Genomic DNA, 18943 nt, shown 5'->3' with positions numbered 1-18943 from the left:
AGTACCCCGGAAAACCTCTTCTGCATTCTCTTCAAAGCCTCAATATCCTTCCTTATAGCGGGGTGACCAGACCTGAGCGCAATACTGCAGATGTGGCCTAACCAGAGTTGCAACATAGCCTCCTGACTTTTAAACCCAATGCCTCAGCTAGTAAAAGCAACTATTCCATTAACTTTATCGACCTGTGTTGCCACTGGTTCCCAAGATGACACTCAGGGTGGAGGGGGGGGGGGTATTCTTTTAGCCCCACCCCACTATCACGAAGGCAGGATACTTTTCAAATGCCTGTCTGAATGCTGTGGGAATGGGAGAAGCCCGAGTACCATTCCCACCACGGACTGGAAGGAGTTCGTTATCCCTGCGAACGTCCAGGTTTCCTCTGGGTGCTCCGGTGTCCTCCCACAGTCCAAAGACGGACCGGTTGGTAGGTTAATTGATGACACTGGTGTAAACGGACAGCAGGGACTCACTGAGCTGGAAGGGCTGGCTACACTCCTTTATTTCTAAATGAACACTTCACTTGGTTGGGTGGTGCAGGCTCAACATCACGAAGACGCAGGAGTTGGACTTCAGGAAGGCGAAAACGCCCGGCATTCCCATTTCCATCAAGGGAACGGATGTGGAAGTCATCCAGGACCTGGGAACTCACCCGGACAATAAATGAGACTGGGGCTCGGTTCAAGAAGGGGCAGAGCCGACTGCGTTTCCTGAGGAGGCTCCGGTCAGTAGCATCCGCGGCACTCTGCTGCAGATGCCCTACGACTCAGCGGTGGCCGGCCTTCTACTCCACGCCGTGGTCTGCAGGGGGAGAGCAGCTGACGGCAAGAAGGTGGATAAGCCCATCAGGAAGGCTGGGTCTGCTTGGGGGGTGGAACCGGATTCCCCGGTGGTTGTGTCTGAGTGAAGGGTGCCACAGAAGGAGCTGAGCATTATGGAAAATCCCTCTCACCCCCTCCATGACATACTGGACAAACAGAGGAGCATCTTTAGTAACAGATCGATTCCACCGAGACGCATCACTAAACGCCACAGGAGACCCTTTCTCCCCGTGGCTCCAAGACTCTACAACTCCTCCTCCTCAAGTACATGCTTATGGTTTCAAAGCACATCTGTGTTTTGCACTACTACTTTTTAAATGCATATTTTGTGTTTTTTGCACCTCAATACTTACACTTTTTATTTTAAAGTATACATTTCTGACTGAGCAAGAATAATTTCCTTCGGGAGAAATGAAGCTTTATCTTAACGACGACACGCTGAGTTCTGCCACTAGCTTTTCTTTTGCTCCAGACCGCAGCATTTGCACTCCTGTGTCAGCAGGGAGTGGAGAGCATTGGGAAGACAAACCTCCACCTTCTCCAGACAATGAGGCCTGGACCATAAATACTGTCTTGCCAGCTGCACCCGACAGCGCATATTAGAAAAGTAGCCGACATAATATAAGGTCAAACCAGCCTGACTAATTGAAACATTTTCCACCACCTTCCATGATCAGGGACCCCCACCACCCAGGGCGTGCTCCCTTCTCACGACTACCATCAGGAAGGAGGCACAGAAGCCTCAGATTCCACACCACCAGGTTCAGGAACAGTTATTACCCTACAACATGAGGCTCCTTCACCATTGTGGACAACCTCACTCACCCAAACTCTGAACTGATTCGACGCCCTACAAACTCACAGCTCTTTACAACCCGGGTTCGGAGCATTATTTCAGTTGATTCTTTTGCGCATTGGTTGCCTGACAGGCTTTGATTTGGTATAGGGTTTCATAAATATTGTATTTCTTAATTTTCCTGTAAATGTCTGCAAGTGAATGAATCTCAAGATGGAAAGTGGCAGGATGTCTGCCCTTTCTCTGAACCTCTCTCATTCCTTGAAGAAGGTTCTTGGCCCAAGATGTCGACGGTTTATTCCTCCCCATAGACGCTGTCCGACCTGCTGAACTCCTCCAGCATCTTGTGTGTTTTTCCCTGGTCTTGCAGCTTCTGCAGATCCCATGTTTATGAGTGTGGGTGTAGGGGCTGGGCAGTGGGGGTGTTGGGAGTCAGGACTGTGGCTGTGGGCATCAGGCTGTTGCCGGACTGGAGAGTGGGGTGTCTCTGAGGGTCGGTGGTGAGTGAGGCATTGGAGTGTGGGGTGTCTCTGAGGGTCGGTGGTGAGTGAGGCATTGGAGTGTGGGGTGTCTCTGAGGGTCGGTGGTGAGTGAGGCATTGGAGTGTGGGGTGTCTGTGAGGGTCGGTGGTGAGTGAGGGATTGGAGTGTGGGGAGTCTCTGAGGGTCGGTGGTGAGTGAGGGATTGGAGAGTGGGGTGTCTGTGAGGGTCGGTGGTGAGTGAGGGATTGGAGAGTGGGGTGTCTCTGAGGATTGGTGGTGAGTGAGGGATTGGAGTGTGGGGTGTCTGTGAGGGTCGGTGGTGAGTGAGGGATTGGAGTGTGGGGTGTCTGTGAGAGTCGGTGGTGAGTGAGGGATTGGAGTGTGGGGTGTCTGTGAGGGTCGGTGGTGAGTGAGGGATTGGAGTGTGGGTTGTCTCTGAGGGTCGGTGGTGAGTGAGGGATTGGAGTGTGGGGTGTCTGTGAGGGTCGGTGGTGAGTGAGGGATTGGAGTGTGGGGTGTCTGTGAGGGTCGGTGGTGAGTGAGGGATTGGAGTGTGGGTTGTCTCTGAGGGTCGGTGGTGAGTGAGGGATTGGAGTGTGGGGTGTCTCTGAGGGTCGGAGGTGAGTGAGGGATTGGAGTGTGGGGTGTCTCTGAGGATCGGTGGTGAGTGAGGCATTGGAGTGTGGGGTGTCTGTGAGGGTCGGTGGTGAGTGAGGGATTGGAGAGTGGGGTGTCTCTGAGGATTGGTGGTGAGTGAGGGATTGGAGTGTGGGGTGTCTGTGAGGGTCGGTGGTGAGTGAGGGATTGGAGAGTGGGGTGTCTGAGGGTCGGTGGTGAGTGAGGGATTGGAGTGTGGGGTGTCTGTGAGGGTCGGTGGTGAGTGAGGGATTGGAGTGTGGGGTGTCTCTGAGGGTCGGTGGTGAGTGAGGGATTGGAGTGTGGGGTGTCTCTGAGGATCGGTGGTGAGTGAGGCATTGGAGTGTGGGGTGTCTGTGAGGGTCGGTGGTGAGTGAGGGATTGGAGAGTGGGGTGTCTCTGAGGATTGGTGGTGAGTGAGGGATTGGAGTGTGGGGTGTCTGTGAGGGTCGGTGGTGAGTGAGGGATTGGAGTGTGGGGTGTCTCTGAGGATCGGTGGTGAGTGAGGCATTGGAGTGTGGGGTGTCTGTGAGGGTCGGTGGTGAGTGAGGCATTGGAGTGTGGGGTGTCTGTGAGGGTCGGTGGTGAGTGAGGGATTGGAGTGTGGGGAGTCTCTGAGGGTCGGTGGTGAGTGAGGGATTGGAGAGTGGGGTGTCTGTGAGGGTCGGTGGTGAGTGAGGGATTGGAGTGTGGGGTGTCTGTGAGGGTCGGTGGTGAGTGAGGGATTGGAGTGTGGGGTGTCTCTGAGAGTCGATGGTGAGTGAGGGATTGGAGAGTGGGGTGTCCGTGAGGGTCGGTGGTGAGTGAGGCATTGGAGTGTGGGGTGTCTGTGAGGGTCGGTGGTGAGTGAGGGATTGGAGTGTGGGGTGTCTGTGAGGGTCGGTGGTGAGTGAGGGATTGGAGTGTGGGGTGTCTGTGAGGGTCTGTGGTGAGTGAGGCATTGGAGTGTGGGGTGTCCGTGAGGGTCGGTGGTGAGTGAGGCATTGGAGTGTGGGGTGTCTGTGAGGGTCGGTAGTGAGTGAGGCATTGGAGTGTGGGGTGTCTGTGAGGGTCGGTGGTGAGTGAGGGATTGGAGTGTGGGGTGTCTGTGAGGGTCGGTGGTGAGTGAGGCATTGGAGTGTGGGGTGTCTGTGAGGGTCGGTAGTGAGTGAGGCATTGGAGTGTGCGGTGTCTGTGAGGGTTGGTGGTGAGTGAGGGATTGGTTGGGGGATGGGAGACACAGTTGCCATGGAAATCAAGTGCAGGAACTGAAACTGTCCAGACAGCTTTCTGGTTCTCGGTGGCAGAGAATGGTTTGGGTGAACATACAGCAGCTGCACTCCTCTGTAACAGGATGTACTGAGCACACACTGTCACGAAGCCTCTCAGTGACAAGCCCACGTCTGAGATACTGATCTGATCACTCGAAACGCGACTGATAAAACAAACTGAATATTTTCCATTGTGTATGTGTCTCTTCCATTACACATCTTGTGTGTGTGCCTTATCCATTGCACATTCTGCTTGTGTCTCCTGTTACACATCCCCATGTGTGTCTCCTCCGTTTTCACATCCCCGTGTGTCTCCCCGTAACACATCCTTCGTGTGTCCCTTCCATTACACATCCTGCGTGTCTCCTCCATTGCACATCCCCGTGCGTGTCTCCTCTGTTACACATCCACGTGTCTTTCCTCCGTTACACATCCCACACGTGTCTCCTCCGTTACACATCCCACACGTGTCTCCTCCGTTACGCATCCCCGTGTGTCTCCCCGTTACACATCCCCATGCATGTCTCCTCTGTTACACATCCACGTGTCTCTCTTCCGTTACACATCCACGTGTCTCTCTTCCGTTACGCATCCCGCACGTGTCTCTCCTCCGTTACGCATCCTGCATGTGTCTCTCCTCCGTTACGCATCCCGCACGTGTCTCCTCCAGTACGCATTCTGTGCCTGTCTCCTCCGTTACACATCCCCGTGTGTCTCCTCCGTTACACATCCCCGTGTGTCTCCTCCGTTACACATCCCCGTGTGTCTCCTCCGTTACACATCCCCGTGTGTGTCTCCTCCGTTACACATCCCACGTGTGTCTCCTCCATTACACATCCCGTGTGTCTCCTCCATTACACATCCCGTGTGTCTCCTCCGTTACACAACCCACACGTGTCTCCTCCATTACACATCCCCGTGTGTCTCCTCCATTACACATCTCACGTGCCTCCTCCGTTACACATCCCCGTGTGTCTCCTCCGTTACACATCCCACGTGCCTCCTCCGTTACACATCCCCGTGTGTCTCCTCTGTTACACGTCCACTGCTCATGGGACTTCCCCTCCACGCAATTAAAAACTAAACACATTGAATTGTCACGCATTCGGTACTGAGCTCACTGTAACTGAGCTTGTCATGAGTAAATTTTACAGCACAACACAAGTTATTCTGCCCTTCCAGTATGTGCTTGTGTCTGGTAACACAGGAGGATCGGAGCAGCAGGAGGCACTCAGCCCCTCAATTCCATTCCACACAGTCATGGCATACTGTTTCCTCCGAGACGGAAGCACGTCGTGGCAAGGCCCACCATCAAAATCCTTCAGCCACACTGAGGAGGAACTCAAAGTTCAAAGGACATTTATTATTGAGATATAGATACCATATACAACCTTGAGTTTCATCTTCGTTCAGGCAGCCACAGGAAGAAACAAGAGAATCCACGAGAATCTCCATGTGACAAAGAAATTCTTTGAAATTCGTGCAAACAATAAAAAATGTAAACAAATAAACACTCAGAACATGAGAGTCCTCGAAAGCAAGTTTGCAGCCCCGGGGCCAGTTCGGCACAGAGGAGAGTGAAGCCTGCAGGCCACTGCCAGTCAGCTACGGCACAGAGGAGAGTGAAGCCTGCAGGCCACTGCCAGTCAGCTACGGAGGGGAGTAAACACACAGAATTTCCTGATCTCCTCCAGCATTCTGTGTGCATTGCCCAAGACTTTCAGCGGCCACAGAATCTCTTAGAACAGAGATGAGGTCGAATTTCTTTAGCCAGAGGGTGGTGAATTTGGGGAATTCATGGCTGTGGAGGCCAAGTCATTGGGTATATTTAAAGCAAAGGTTGATAGGTTCTTCATTAATAAGGGCATCAAAGGTTAAGGAGAGAGGGAAAATAATGGTATGGTTGAGAGACTCAATGGGCCAAAAGGCCTAATTCTGCCCGTATGACTTCTTTTCTCATGTCCAAAATCCTGCACCCATTTGTTTTTTATCATTGACTGATATCAGCAAAAGATGTTCACAACACCTGTGTCACTGTTAGAGTGATGGCTGCCGAAAGCACCCCGTTTACATCAAACAACCCTGACTCTGAAATACTTCCTCCGACTGAGCTACTGCAAGGAGATTAGCATCAATATCCTCTCAGTCCCTACACTCTTCCATACAAATGAGCTTTATCTGTCACATGTAGTTCGAATCAAGGGGAGGAGCTTGGGAGGATTAATGGCACCTAACGGCAACTCCTTCGTTTGCATCTTCATAAACAGCTCTAGTCCCATCTTTAATATCTCTATTTTTCCCTTTCAAGGTTCTTTTGAAGACCCTGACCTGGAGTCACACGCTGACTACGGCTCTTTGCGGGAATGGGACCCTCTCTGGGGGTTTCACCAATGGTTTGCTCGGCACGCCAAGGGCTCGGCCTGGGAGTCTCGCTCACCTGCGGAGGACCGAGATCTCGTGGCTCGGGAAAGCGGAGGGATTGGAGGTTGGCGCCTCTGCAGGAGATCCGTGTGTTGTTGGAGATGGAAGATCTCCGGCTGTGTGCCCAGAGACCCGAGATCTTTGGGCACAGAGCTCGGAAAAAGCAACATAATGGACTTCTAGCATCGTAAACCAGCGAGTTGTTTTTGTTTCCCCTCTCGCTGTGAAACGGAGACACCCCTTTCTCCCTTCTTAGAGAGAGAGAGAGAGAGCCTGTGGGAGGTCGAATACCAGGTGAACAAGCAGTCTTTGGGGTAACTGCAAGTCTGTGTCATTGCTGTTGCCTTGCTTATGCTTGAGTGTTGGTGGCGGGTGCCGATGCTTTTTTGCCATGGGGGGTGCGGATCGTTGCTCGCTGCCACTTACACGCAGGAGGGAGGGGAGCTGGGGGGTACTTTGGGGTTCTAACATTTAACTGTTGTTCATTCTTTGCCAGCACTCCTCTGTTTTCCTGGATGGTTGTGAAGTAAAAGCATTTCAGGATGTATATTGTATGCATTTCTCTGACATTAAATGTACCTTTGAAACACAGAGTGAAATGCACACGGTCCGCAGATGAGCTGGGAGCAGCTAGCGAGTATTGCCGAGCTTCCAGCACCACAACTCACCAACCCTGACCCGTACATCCGTGGACTGTGGGAGGAAACCGGAGCACCCGGAGGAAACCCATGGGGTCACAGGGAGGACGTACAAACTCCTTACAGACAGTAGCGTGCTATTCACGGTCACCAGGCTTCCCAATATCACAACTATAACAGAAACCAGACAGTGGCAGGAAATGGTGTTTCTCAGTAAACCAGTCAACTCCTGGCTGGCAGAAGCCACAATGAGTCCTCAACTCATAGTTTGCTTAATGGCTCTTGCATAACGGGTGCCCATGAAGAGGCTCCTGGCCAGCGAGAACCAGGACTGGAACTGGGAGTCATGGGTTACAGGTGAAATGTTTAAGGGGAATCTTCTTCACTCAGAGGGTGGTGAGAGTGTGGAATGAGCTGCCAACAGAGGTGGTGGATGTGAGTTTGATTTTGGCATTTAAGAGAAATTTGGATAGGTACGTGGATGGGAGGGGTTTGGAGGTCTGTGGTTCAGCTGCAGCTCAATGGGACTAGGCAGATAAATAGTTCAGCATAGTCCAGATGGACTGAGAGGCCTGCTTCTGTGCTTGTAGTGTTCTATGACTATCTGACTCCGATATCCAATCAGGGAGCTTCTGCTGTGGTGGGGTGCAATAGCGAAACTGGCATTGCCCAATCATCCACAATATCTGTGGACAGGCCTCACCAGTGTAAAAATTATATATTGGCTTTATTTCTCACGTGTACTTCGAAACACACGGTGAGATGTGTCACTTGTGTCAACAAACAGCACAGTCCAAGGATGGGATTCAATGCAGACAAGTGTGAGGAGTTACACTTCGGTGGGACCTCTCAGGGTCGGTCTTACACAGTGAACAGCAGGGCCCTGAGGAGTGCAACGTGCAAGAAACTGGAACACCTGGAGGGAACATGGGGAGAGCGTGCAAACTCCTTACAGACAGCAGGGGGGACTGAACACTGATGGTGATGTAATGCACTACGCTAACTGCTACACCACCATATGAAGAGACAAAATTGGGCAGCTTCAAACATCTTTCATTGCTATTTGCCATTTTTCAGATGGAGTATGACACAATGCCTCTTATTTTTTTCAGAAAACGTGCATTCTTCAAAATTCAATTCAACAATATAGGTTGCAATGCACATGCAGTCCCTATAAAAAGTATTCACACCCCCCACCGGAAGTTTTCATGCTTTATTGTTTTACAATATTGGATCACAGTGGATTTAATTTGGCTTTTTCACTCTGATCAACAAAAAAAACCTTCCATGTCAAAAGGAAAATAGATCTCTACAAAGTGATCAAAATTCATTACAAACATAAGACACAAAATTATTGATTGCATGTATTCATCCCCTTTAACGTGACACACCAAATCTTCACTGGTGCAGCCAACTGATTTTAGAAGTCACATAATTAGTTAAATTAAGATTACTGTGGGCAGTCAGGGTGTTTCGATTGATTGTAGTAAAAATACACCTGTATCTGGAAGGCCCAACTGCTGGCAAGTCAGCATCCTGACAAAGACTTCACCATGAAGGCAAGAGCACTCGCAGGGCAACTCCACTGAAAGGTTTTTGAAGTGTAAAAGTCAGGGAAATTTCCAAGTCACTGACTATCCCTTGGAGTACAGTTAAGTCAATCATCAAGAACTGGAAAGAATATGGTACAGCTGTAAATCTGCCCAGAGCAGGTTGTCCTCAAAAACTGAGTGACTGTGCATGAAGGAGACTAGTGAGGGAGGCCAGTATGAGACCCGAGACAACTCTGGAGGAGTTACGAGTGGCGGAGATGGGAGAGACGGTGATACAACAACTGCTGCCTGGGTGCGTCACCAGTCACAGCTTTATGGGAGAGTGGCAAAGAGAAAGCCACTGTTAGAAAAAAAAACTCACATGAAACCTCAGCTAGACTTTGCCAGGAGGCACGTGGGAGACTCTGAAGTCAGCTGGAAGAAGGTTCTATGGTCTGATGAAACCAAAATTGAGCTTTTTGGCCACCTGACTAAATGCCATGTCTGACGTAGGCCAAACACCACACATCATCAAAAACACATCATCTGTACCGTGTAGCTTGGTGGTGGCTGCATCATGTTGCATCCTGGACTTCATTGCCACTGTCCATGGAAGGCTTGTGAAAGTAGAGGGTTAAATGAATTTAGCAAATTACAGGGAAATCCCAGAGGAAAATCTGATGCAGTCTACAAGAGAACTGCAACTTGGGAGAAGATTTGTTTTCCAGCAAGACAATGACCCCAAGTACAAAGCCAAATCTATGCAGGAATGACTTAAAAACAACAAAGTTGATATCCTGGAGTGGCCAAGTAAAAGTCCAGACTTCAATCCAACTGAGAATTTGTGGCTGGACTTGAAAAGGGCTGTTCACTCACAATCCCCATGCAATCTAGCAGAGCTTGAACAGTTAAGAAGAATAGTTTTTTCCAGGTGTGCAAAGCTGATAGAGACTTATCCACACAGACTCAAGGCTGTAATTGCTATCAAAGGTGTGTCTGCTAAATATGACAAAGGGGGTGAATACTCTTTATAGACTCTGTAATAAACAAAACTACTCCAGACATTTCACCGGAGACTCAAAGCTGGAAAGCGATACTGCTGGGTATATCTCAGCTGTGTCTTAGTGGCCAGACCTCTCTCTCAAACCAGGTGTTAGGTGAAAGTTGCCTTTGACAGACTTGACCACAAACTTTGAATCAGAGGGGGTAGGGCCCCTTCTCTCTTTTCCTATTCCCCATTGTCTCCCCTCCTACCCTTCCTCTTCACAACTGCCCATCATCTTCCCCTGGTACTCTTACTCATTCCCTTTCTCCTTTGGTCCACTCTCCTCTCCCAACAGATCCCTCCTTCTTCAGTCCTTTACCTTTTTCACCTGCCGTATCCCAGTTTGTCATTTCAACTCCCCTTCCATTCCCACCTACCTATCTTCTCCCTCACTTGGTCTTGCCTCTCGCCTGCTGGCTTATTCTCCCCCTCCACCCACTCTCTTATCCTGGCTTCTTCCCCCTTCCTTTCCAGTCCTGGTGAAGGATCCCAGCCTGAAACACTGACTCTTTGTTCCCCTCCATAGATGCTGCCTGACCTGCTGAGTTCCTCCAGCATAGTCACAGGCTCTTCCGACCCAACGATCCCATGCCACTCAATTCCACCCACGTGACAAATTGACCCACTAGCCTATCCTTGGAAAGCGGGAGATAACCGGAGCACCCGAGGAAACCCACGTGGCCACGGGGAGAACTTTGTGTGTGTTGTTTCCTTGTCCTGTTACTACAGGATCATCATGGTGGAGAGGATCATCGTAATGATTTCCTGAGCTTTCGAGTGTAATGCCGCCTGCAGCTTAGTTCCCGGTAGGGTCACCCATGGTGGGAAGTTCAAGGGGTGGTTCCAAAACAAAGAGCAGTCCAGCCGATGCCACAGTGATGGGCAGCGGAGGACGATGACATATCACAACAGCAGTGAAGCTGGAAGAAGACAGCAGCAGTGGAGAGACCCCAGTCATCTTGCATTAGAGCAGGGATTCTTAACCTTTAAGCCATGGACCCCTACCATAAACCAGTGGGTTCGTAGATCCCAGGCTGGGAAATTCTGCATTAGGTCGATGCCCCTGCCCCTCATTCGTGAGGCCAGTGATGTTGTGGGGGTGGAACTGGACTCTCTGACGGTGGTGTCTGAAAAGAGGATGCTGTCCAAGTTGCATGCCATCTTGGACAATGTCTCCCATCCACTCCATAATGTACTGGTTAGGCACAGGAGTACATTCAGCCAGAGACTCATTCCACTGAGATACAACACTGAGCGTCATAGGAAGTCATTCCTGCCTGTGGCCATCAAACTTTACAACTCCTCCCTCGGAGTGTCAGACACCCTGAGCCAGTAGGCTGGTCCTGGACTTATTTCCACTTGGAATAATTTCTTATTATTATTTAATTATTTATGGTTTTATATTGCTATATTTCTACACAATTCTTGATTGGTGCGACTGTAACGAAACCCAATTTCCCTCGGGATCAATAAAGTCTGTCTGTCTGTCTGTCTGTCTGACCCTGACCTGTCACAGACCATGTAGTGGCTGCCGATACATACACCTCCCCCAAGTTAAGCAAAGTCACACACAGGAGGTCTCCATTAAGGGAATACCCTACAGGAGAGGATCATACCCGACCTGAGTGTTCATGCGACTCCACTACAGCGAGACTCATGGCCCTGGGAACATGTCCACGACGGGTAAATTGGTTATTAATGTCACGTACCAAGGTCCAGTGAAATATCTTTGTTTTGTATGGCATCCATGCAGCACGTTGAGGAATTCAGTAACAGAATGCAGAATTGAGTGTTCCAGTTACACAACGTGCAGTGCAGACAGACAGTGAGGTGCAAGGCCAGAGCGTGGTCAATTGGGAGGTCCAGAGCTCCTGTTACGGTACTAGTGGTCCAGAGCCCCTGTTACGGTACTAGTAGTGCAGAGCCCCTGTTACGGTACTAGTAGTGCAGAGCCCCTGTTACGGTACTAGTAGTGCAGAGCCCCTGTTACGGTACTAGTGGTCCGGAGCTCCTGTTACGGTACTAGTGGTCCGGAGCTCCTGTTACGGTACTAGTGGTCCGGAGCTCCTGTTACGGTACTAGTGGTCCGGAGCTCCTGTTACGGTACTAGTGGTCCGGAGCTCCTGTTACGGTACTAGTGGTCCGGAGCTCCTGTTACGGTACTAGTGGTCCGGAGCTCCTGTTACGGTACTAGTGGTCCGGAGCTCCTGTTACGGTACTGGTGGTCCGGAGCTCCTGTTACGGTACTGGTGGTCCGGAGCTCCTGTTACGGTACTAGTGGTCCGGAGCTCCTGTTACGGTACTAGTGGTCCGGAGCTCCTGTTACGGTACTAGTGGTCCGGAGCTCCTGTTACGGTACTAGTGGTCCGGAGCTCCTGTTACGGTACTAGTGGTCCGGAGCTCCTGTTACGGTACTAGTGGTCCGGAGCTCCTGTTACGGTACTAGTGGTCCGGAGCTCCTGTTACGGTACTAGTGGTCCGGAGCTCCTGTTACGGTACTAGTGGTCCGGAGCTCCTGTTACGGTACTAGTGGTCCGGAGCTCCTGTTACGGTACTAGTGGTCCGGAGCTCCTGTTACGGTACTAGTGGTCCGGAGCTCCTGTTACGGTACTAGTGGTCCGGAGCTCCTGTTACGGTACTAGTGGTCCGGAGCTCCTGTTACGGTACTAGTGGTCCGGAGCTCCTGTTACGGTACTAGTGGTCCGGAGCTCCTGTTACGGTACTAGTGGTCCGGAGCTCCTGTTACGGTACTAGTGGTCCGGAGCTCCTGTTACGGTACTAGTGGTCCGGAGCTCCTGTTACGGTACTAGTGGTCCGGAGCTCCTGTTACGGTACTAGTGGTCCGGAGCTCCTGTTACGGTACTAGTGGTCCGGAGCTCCTGTTACGGTACTAGTGGTCCGGAGCTCCTGTTACGGTACTAGTGGTCCGGAGCTCCTGTTACGGTACTAGTGGTCCGGAGCTCCTGTTACGGTACTTGTGGTCCGGAGCTCCTGTTACGGTACTAGTGGTCCGGAGCTCCTGTTACGGTACTAGTGGTCCGGAGCTCCTGTTACGGTACTAGTGGTCCGGAGCTCCTGTTACGGTACTAGTGGTCCGGAGCTCCTGTTACGGTACTAGTGGTCCGGAGCTCCTGTTACGGTACTAGTGGTCCGGAGCTCCTGTTACGGTACTAGTGGTCCGGAGCTCCTGTTACGGTACTAGTGGTCCGGAGCTCCTGTTACGGTACTAGTGGTCCGGAGCTCCTGTTACGGTACTAGTGGTCCGGAGCTCCTGTTACGGTACTAGTGGTCCGGAGCTCCTGTTACGGTACTGGTGGTCCGGAGCTCCTGTTACGGTACTGGTGGTCCGGAGCTCCTGTTACGGTACTGGTGGTCCGGAGCTCCTGTTACGGTACTGGTGGTCCAGAGCTCCTGTTACGGTACTGGTGGTCCAGAGCGCCTGTTACGGTACTGGTGGTCCAGAGCGCCTGTTACGGTACTAGTGGTCCAGAGCACCTGTTACGGTACTAGTGGTCCGGAGCTCCTGTTACGGTACTAGTGGTCCGGAGCTCCTGTTACGGTACTAGTGGTCCGGAGCTCCTGTTACGGTACTAGTGGTCCGGAGCTCCTGTTACGGTACTAGTGGTCCGGAGCTCCTGTTACGGTACTAGTGGTCCGGAGCTCCTGTTACGGTACTAGTGGTCCGGAGCTCCTGTTACGGTACTAGTGGTCCGGAGCTCCTGTTACGGTACTAGTGGTCCGGAGCTCCTGTTACGGTACTAGTGGTCCGGAGCTCCTGTTACGGTACTAGTGGTCCGGAGCTCCTGTTACGGTACTGGTGGTCCGGAGCTCCTGTTACGGTACTGGTGGTCCAGAGCTCCTGTTACGGTACTGGTGGTCCAGAGCTCCTGTTACGGTACTGGTGGTCCAGAGCGCCTGTTACGGTACTAGTGGTCCAGAGCACCTGTTACAGTACTAGTGGTCCGGAGCTCCTGTTACGGTACTAGTGGTCCGGAGCTCCTGTTACGGTACTAGTGGTCCGGAGCTCCTGTTACGGTACTGGTGGTCCAGAGCTCCTGTTACGGTACTGGTGGTCCAGAGCTCCTGTTACGGTACTGGTGGTCCAGAGCTCCTGTTACGGTACTGGTGGTCCAGAGCTCCTGTTACGGTACTGGTGGTCCAGAGCTCCTGTTACGGTACTGGTGGTCCAGAGCGCCTGTTACGGTACTAGTGGTCCAGAGCACCTGTTACAGTACTAGTGGTCCAGAGCTCCTGTTACGGTACCAGTGGCCCAGAGCGCCTGTTACGGTACTGGTAGTCCATTCAATAGTCTATTAACAGTGGGATAGAAGCCTAGTGATACATGACTTCAGGCTTTTGTGTCTCGAGTCCGATGGGAACGGGGAGAAGAGTGTAGGTCCATGAAGGGTGGGGTGTTTGATTGTGCTGGCTGCTTTACTGAGGCAGTGGGAAGTGTAGACAGAGTCCATGGAGGGGAGGCTGGTTTCTGTGATGCGCTGTGTCCACAACTCTCTGCGGTTTCCTGTGGTCACGGGCAGAGCAGTTGCCGTACTGAGCCACGATGGTTCTGGATAGGATGCTTTCGGTGGAGCATCGGTAAAAACCGGTGCGGGTCAAAGGGTGACATGCCGAATTTCTTTAGCCTCCTGAGGAAGTCAAGGCACTGCTATAGGAGGTAAGTATTTTGTTTAATTTTTATTTAGCGATACAGCACGGAGTAGGTCCTCTCAGCCCTTCGAGCTGTGCTGCCCAGCAACCCTGACAACCCCCAATTTAACCCTAACCTAATCATATGACAACTTACAATGACCAATGACCAGTACACCTTTGGACTGCGGGAGAAAACCAGAGCATCCGAAGGAAACTCACACATTCCATGGAGAAGACGTACAGATTCCTCACAGAGGATGCTGGGATTGAACTCCACCTACGACACCCCGAGCTGTAATAGTGGCGCGCTAGCCGCTACGCATATCAAGAAAGCCAGCATGATGTGGCGCACTCTGGTCGTATTAATGCAGCGCATTGACGTAATCGTGAAAGAGGCACATCGGTAGCCATACTTCATGAGGAGTTTGAGGAGATCTGCTATGTCACCAAAGACTCTTGCAAATTTTTACAGGGTGTACCATGGAGAGCATTTGGTTTAGTATGGAGGGGCCACTGCAAAGGATAGGAAAAAGAGTTGCAGACAGTTGTAAGCTGAGCCAGCTCCAACATGGGCACTAGATTCTCCACCATCCATCTTTGAGAACATAAGAACATAGGAAATAGGAGCAGGAGTCAGCCATCCGGCCCATTGAGCCTACCCCGCCATTCAATAAGATCGTGGCTGATCTGGCCATGGACTCATCTCCACCCACCTGCCTTTTCCCCAGAATCCTTAATTCCCCCACCATGCAAAGATCTATCCAACCTTTAAGGCCCTCAGCATCCAGAACATACCTTCTTCTCAATCCTCCCATCAGGGAGGAGGTACAGAAGCCTGAAGACACACACTCAACATTTCAGGCACAGCTTCTTCCCCTCTGCCATCAGATTTCTGAACTGACAATCAACCCATTACAGTTTGGCTCTCTTTTTGCACTGCTTTGTAAATTTATTTTATATATACGCAGCTTACTGTAATTTATAGTATTTTTTTAAATATTGCAGTGTACCGCTGTCACTAAACAATTTCATGACTTATTAAAACATAATGCTCAATTATTGAATCATATTGAATTGAGGGAGTACAGAGAAGATTTACTAGAACATTACCTGGGTTTCAGCACCTAAGTTACAGGGAAAGGTTGAACAAGTTAGGTCTTTATTCTTTGGAGCATAGAAGGTTGAGGGGAGATTTGATAGAGGTATTTAAAATTATGAGGGGGATAGATAGAGTTGACGGGGATAGGCTTTTTCCATTCAGAATAGGGGAGATTCAAACAAGAGGACAAGTTGAGAGTTAGGGGGCAAAAGTTTAGGGGTAACACGAGGGGGAACTTCTTTACTCAGAGAGTGGTGGTTGTGCGGAACAAGCTTCCAGTAGAAGTGGTAGAGGCAGGTTTGATATTGTCATTTAAAGTAAAATTGGATGGGTATACGGACAGGAAAGGAGTGGAGGGGTATGGGCTGAGTGCGGGTCAGTGGGACTAGGTGAGAGTAAGCGTTCAGCACAGACTAGAAAGGCCCAGATGGCCTGTTTCCGTGCTGTAATTGTTATATGGTTATATTGCATGTTAGTGATAATAAACCTGGTTGTGATTCCAATTCAGATTCTGGGGTTCCCCAGGGTGCTGCCCGGATTAGAGAGTACGTGCTACAAGGAGAGGGTGGACAGACTTGGGACGTTTTCTCTGCAGAATCAGAGGCTGAGGGAAGACCCGGTGGAAATTCATTCAGTTATGAGAGAAATAGCAGGAGAAGTCCTTTCTCCCCCAAGGTTACAACATCTAGTACTAGGGGTCAGGACTTTCCGATGGCGGGGGCGGGGTGTGAGTTTAAAGGGAATATGCAGAGAATAGTGAGTGTGTGGTCCTAAATTTAGTCGGCTCCATCTTGGGTACTAGCCTACAATGTACCGGGACATCTTCAGGGAGCAGTGTCCCAGAAAGGCAGCGTCCATTATTAAGGACCTCCAGCACCCAGGGCATTCCCTTTTCTCACTGTTACCATCAGGTAGGAGGTACAGAAGCCTGAAGACACACACTCAGCGATTCAGGAACAGCTTCTTCCCCTCTGCCATCCCATTCCTAAATGCACATTGAACCCGTGAACACTACCTCACTTTTACAAATATATATTACTTTCGGTTTTGCACGATTTAAAACTTCAATATACATGGATTGAAATTGAGGAACTTATTTATTTTTTACTCTTTTCTTCTATATTGTGTACTGCATTGAACTGCTGCTGCTAGGTTAACAAATTGTACGACACACGCCGGTGATTATAAACCGGATTCTGATTGTGCAGCAAATTCTATAACGGAGTTTACCAGGCGTTTATGCCGACACGTGAATGTACAGGGGACCGAGGGATTCCTTTAGTTTGACATCGTGTTCCGCACGGGCATCTCGGGCCGAAGGACCGCTTTTGTGTGACATGTCTTCACAGATATTGCCTGACCCGCCGAGTATGTTCATCGTTGTTCCCGAGCGCACGGTACCCGGGCTTAAGATGCAGATAAAAAATATTAATTTTTTTTTAAAAAAAAATACCTGTTTCCAAGCTCTTGAGATCCAGGTCTGCAGAAGCACTTCCAGTCTGGATTTGTGGAATTTGTGAGTGGTTTTGATGGCGATAAAGATGTCCTTCAGTTCCACTTTCCGCTGCCGAGCCGCTCGCTCTGAGGGGTGCGTCCCTTGAGATGTCAGCCCGGGTTTGACTGCTCCGGGCGGCGGGTCCCCTCCGGCACCCCGGACGCTCGGAGCGGCCGACAGCCGGCCGGCGTTCACCTTGACCCCGCTGCTGCCTCCTCGCCGCTGGTAATCCACCAACGCCAGGAGAAGGAAAGTGACTGTGGCCCCAGATATCATCAGAAAGACCTTCTTCAGGCAAAAGCGCATTTTGCTTCCGATTCTACACTGAGGCGAGTGGACTACCCATCACTGAGTGAAATCCCGTTAAAACAGTTCCAAGATCCTTGTTTTGCAGAAATAGTTTTAAAATTAAATGCCATTGTCAATCTTCACTTTGCATTGTTCAACCTTTACAGATTTCCTCTTCTTGGTGAATATATTTTTACCAATAATTCGAGATTAGAATAACTCATCGTATTTAATAAAATCATAAAGGTCACTCTTAATTTTTAAAATTTCCTTTTAGCTTTGATATGGTAATTTTGTGGATCGGCCCCCAAACAACCGGCTGCTGAGCGGCCCGAACCACCTGCCGTCTGTCCGGCTCTCAATTAGTCACCACTTGATAACAGTTTTGAGTCAATTTCGGGGAAGCGGGTGTGTGGGCGTGGCTACAAGGATGACTGGCATCTACTATCCACCAATAGCATCGCGAGAGGAAAGGAATGGGCGGGATACAGCCAGAATAGAGAGCGGGGCTTTAACCCTTTAGAAACCGCAGGTATCAATTCAAACGTACACACCACGTTTGAAGTGTTCAGCGAGAGTGCTTTGCTTTGACCACTTTGCGCTGGAATGGGCCTTGATTTTTACTGTTTCTTTCTTGTATAATTTCGGATAATGTTTTTGCATCATGTTTAGTTGATGATTTTCTTGTGAATGTTGTACTGTATCTCTACTGCAGCTTCTTTTCTTTGCTCCCGTGCCGACATGTACTTGAGCAGATGACAATAAACTCCACTTTGACTTTGACGTAGAAGTCAGGAATGGCAGTGACTCTGCAGAATATAAATAATACTCTGTAACATGTTCTCAGTACTGTATTATTTATTTATTACTTAATTAATATTAAATTTGCCCAGTTTGTCTTCGACTCCACATTGGTTGCTTGTCATTCTTAGCTTGTTTGTAGTTTTTCATTGATTCTATTGTATTTTTTCACCTGTGAATGCCCACAAGAAAATGTGAGCAGTATAAGATATTAGGAGTAGAATTAGGTCATTTGGCCCATCGAGTCTGCTCCACCATTGCATCATGACAGATCCATTTCCCTCCCTGCCTTCTCCCCATATCCTTTCATGCCCTGTCTAATCAAGCATCTATCAGCCTCTGCCTTAAGTGTACCCAATGACCTGGCCTCCACAGCTGCCCGTGTCAATGAATTCCACAGATTTACCATTCTCTGATGAAAGAAATTCCTCCTCACCTCCACTCTAAATGGACGTCCTCTATTCTGAGGCTGTGTCCTCTGGTCCGAGACTCCCCCACCACAGGAAACTCCTCTCCACATCCAGTCTATCAAGGCCCTTCAACATCTGATAGGTTTCAATCAGGTCACCCCTCATTCTTCTGAATTCCAGTAAGTACAGGCCCGGAGTTATCATTCGGTCCTTATATGGTAACCCTTTCATTCTCGTGAACCTCCTCTGAACCCTCTCCAACGTCAGGACATCCTTTCTTAGATAAGGGGACCAAAACTGTTCATAGTACTCCAAGTGAGGCCTCGCTGGTCCCTGATAAAGCCTCAGCATTATAATCCTTACTTTTATAATATAGTCCACTTAAAATGAATGCTGACATTGCATTTGCTTTCCTTGCCACCGACTCAATCTGCAAGTTAATCTTTAGGGAACCTTGCCTGAGGGTACCAAAGACCCTTCACACCTCAGACTGATAAATATTTTCTCTCCATTCAGAAGGTAGTCTATGTTTTTATTTATTTTACCAAAGTGCACGACCAGACACTTCCTGAAACTGCATTC

At 50.0% G+C, this 18943-nt stretch overlaps 1 protein-coding gene across 1 annotated transcript in view; it reads right to left on the bottom strand.

Annotated features, from left to right (window-relative positions):
• Positions 1-17382, bottom strand: part of LOC132386086 (beta-1,3-N-acetylglucosaminyltransferase lunatic fringe-like) — a 53967-nt gene extending 36585 nt beyond the window's left edge. The window contains exon 1 of the mRNA XM_059958381.1: positions 16821-17382. Within this exon, the coding sequence (XP_059814364.1) occupies positions 16821-17168 (348 nt within the window). The 5' untranslated portion in view covers positions 17169-17382. The remainder of the gene's footprint in view (positions 1-16820) is intronic.
• Positions 17383-18943: the final 1561 nt, after the last annotated feature.

Source organism: Hypanus sabinus, unplaced genomic scaffold, assembly GCF_030144855.1.
Source record: "Hypanus sabinus isolate sHypSab1 unplaced genomic scaffold, sHypSab1.hap1 H_9, whole genome shotgun sequence".
Classification (NCBI taxonomy): domain Eukaryota; kingdom Metazoa; phylum Chordata; class Chondrichthyes; order Myliobatiformes; family Dasyatidae; genus Hypanus; species Hypanus sabinus.
Note: the sequence above shows the minus strand (reverse complement) of the source record. Positions and strands in the feature narration are given on the sequence as shown.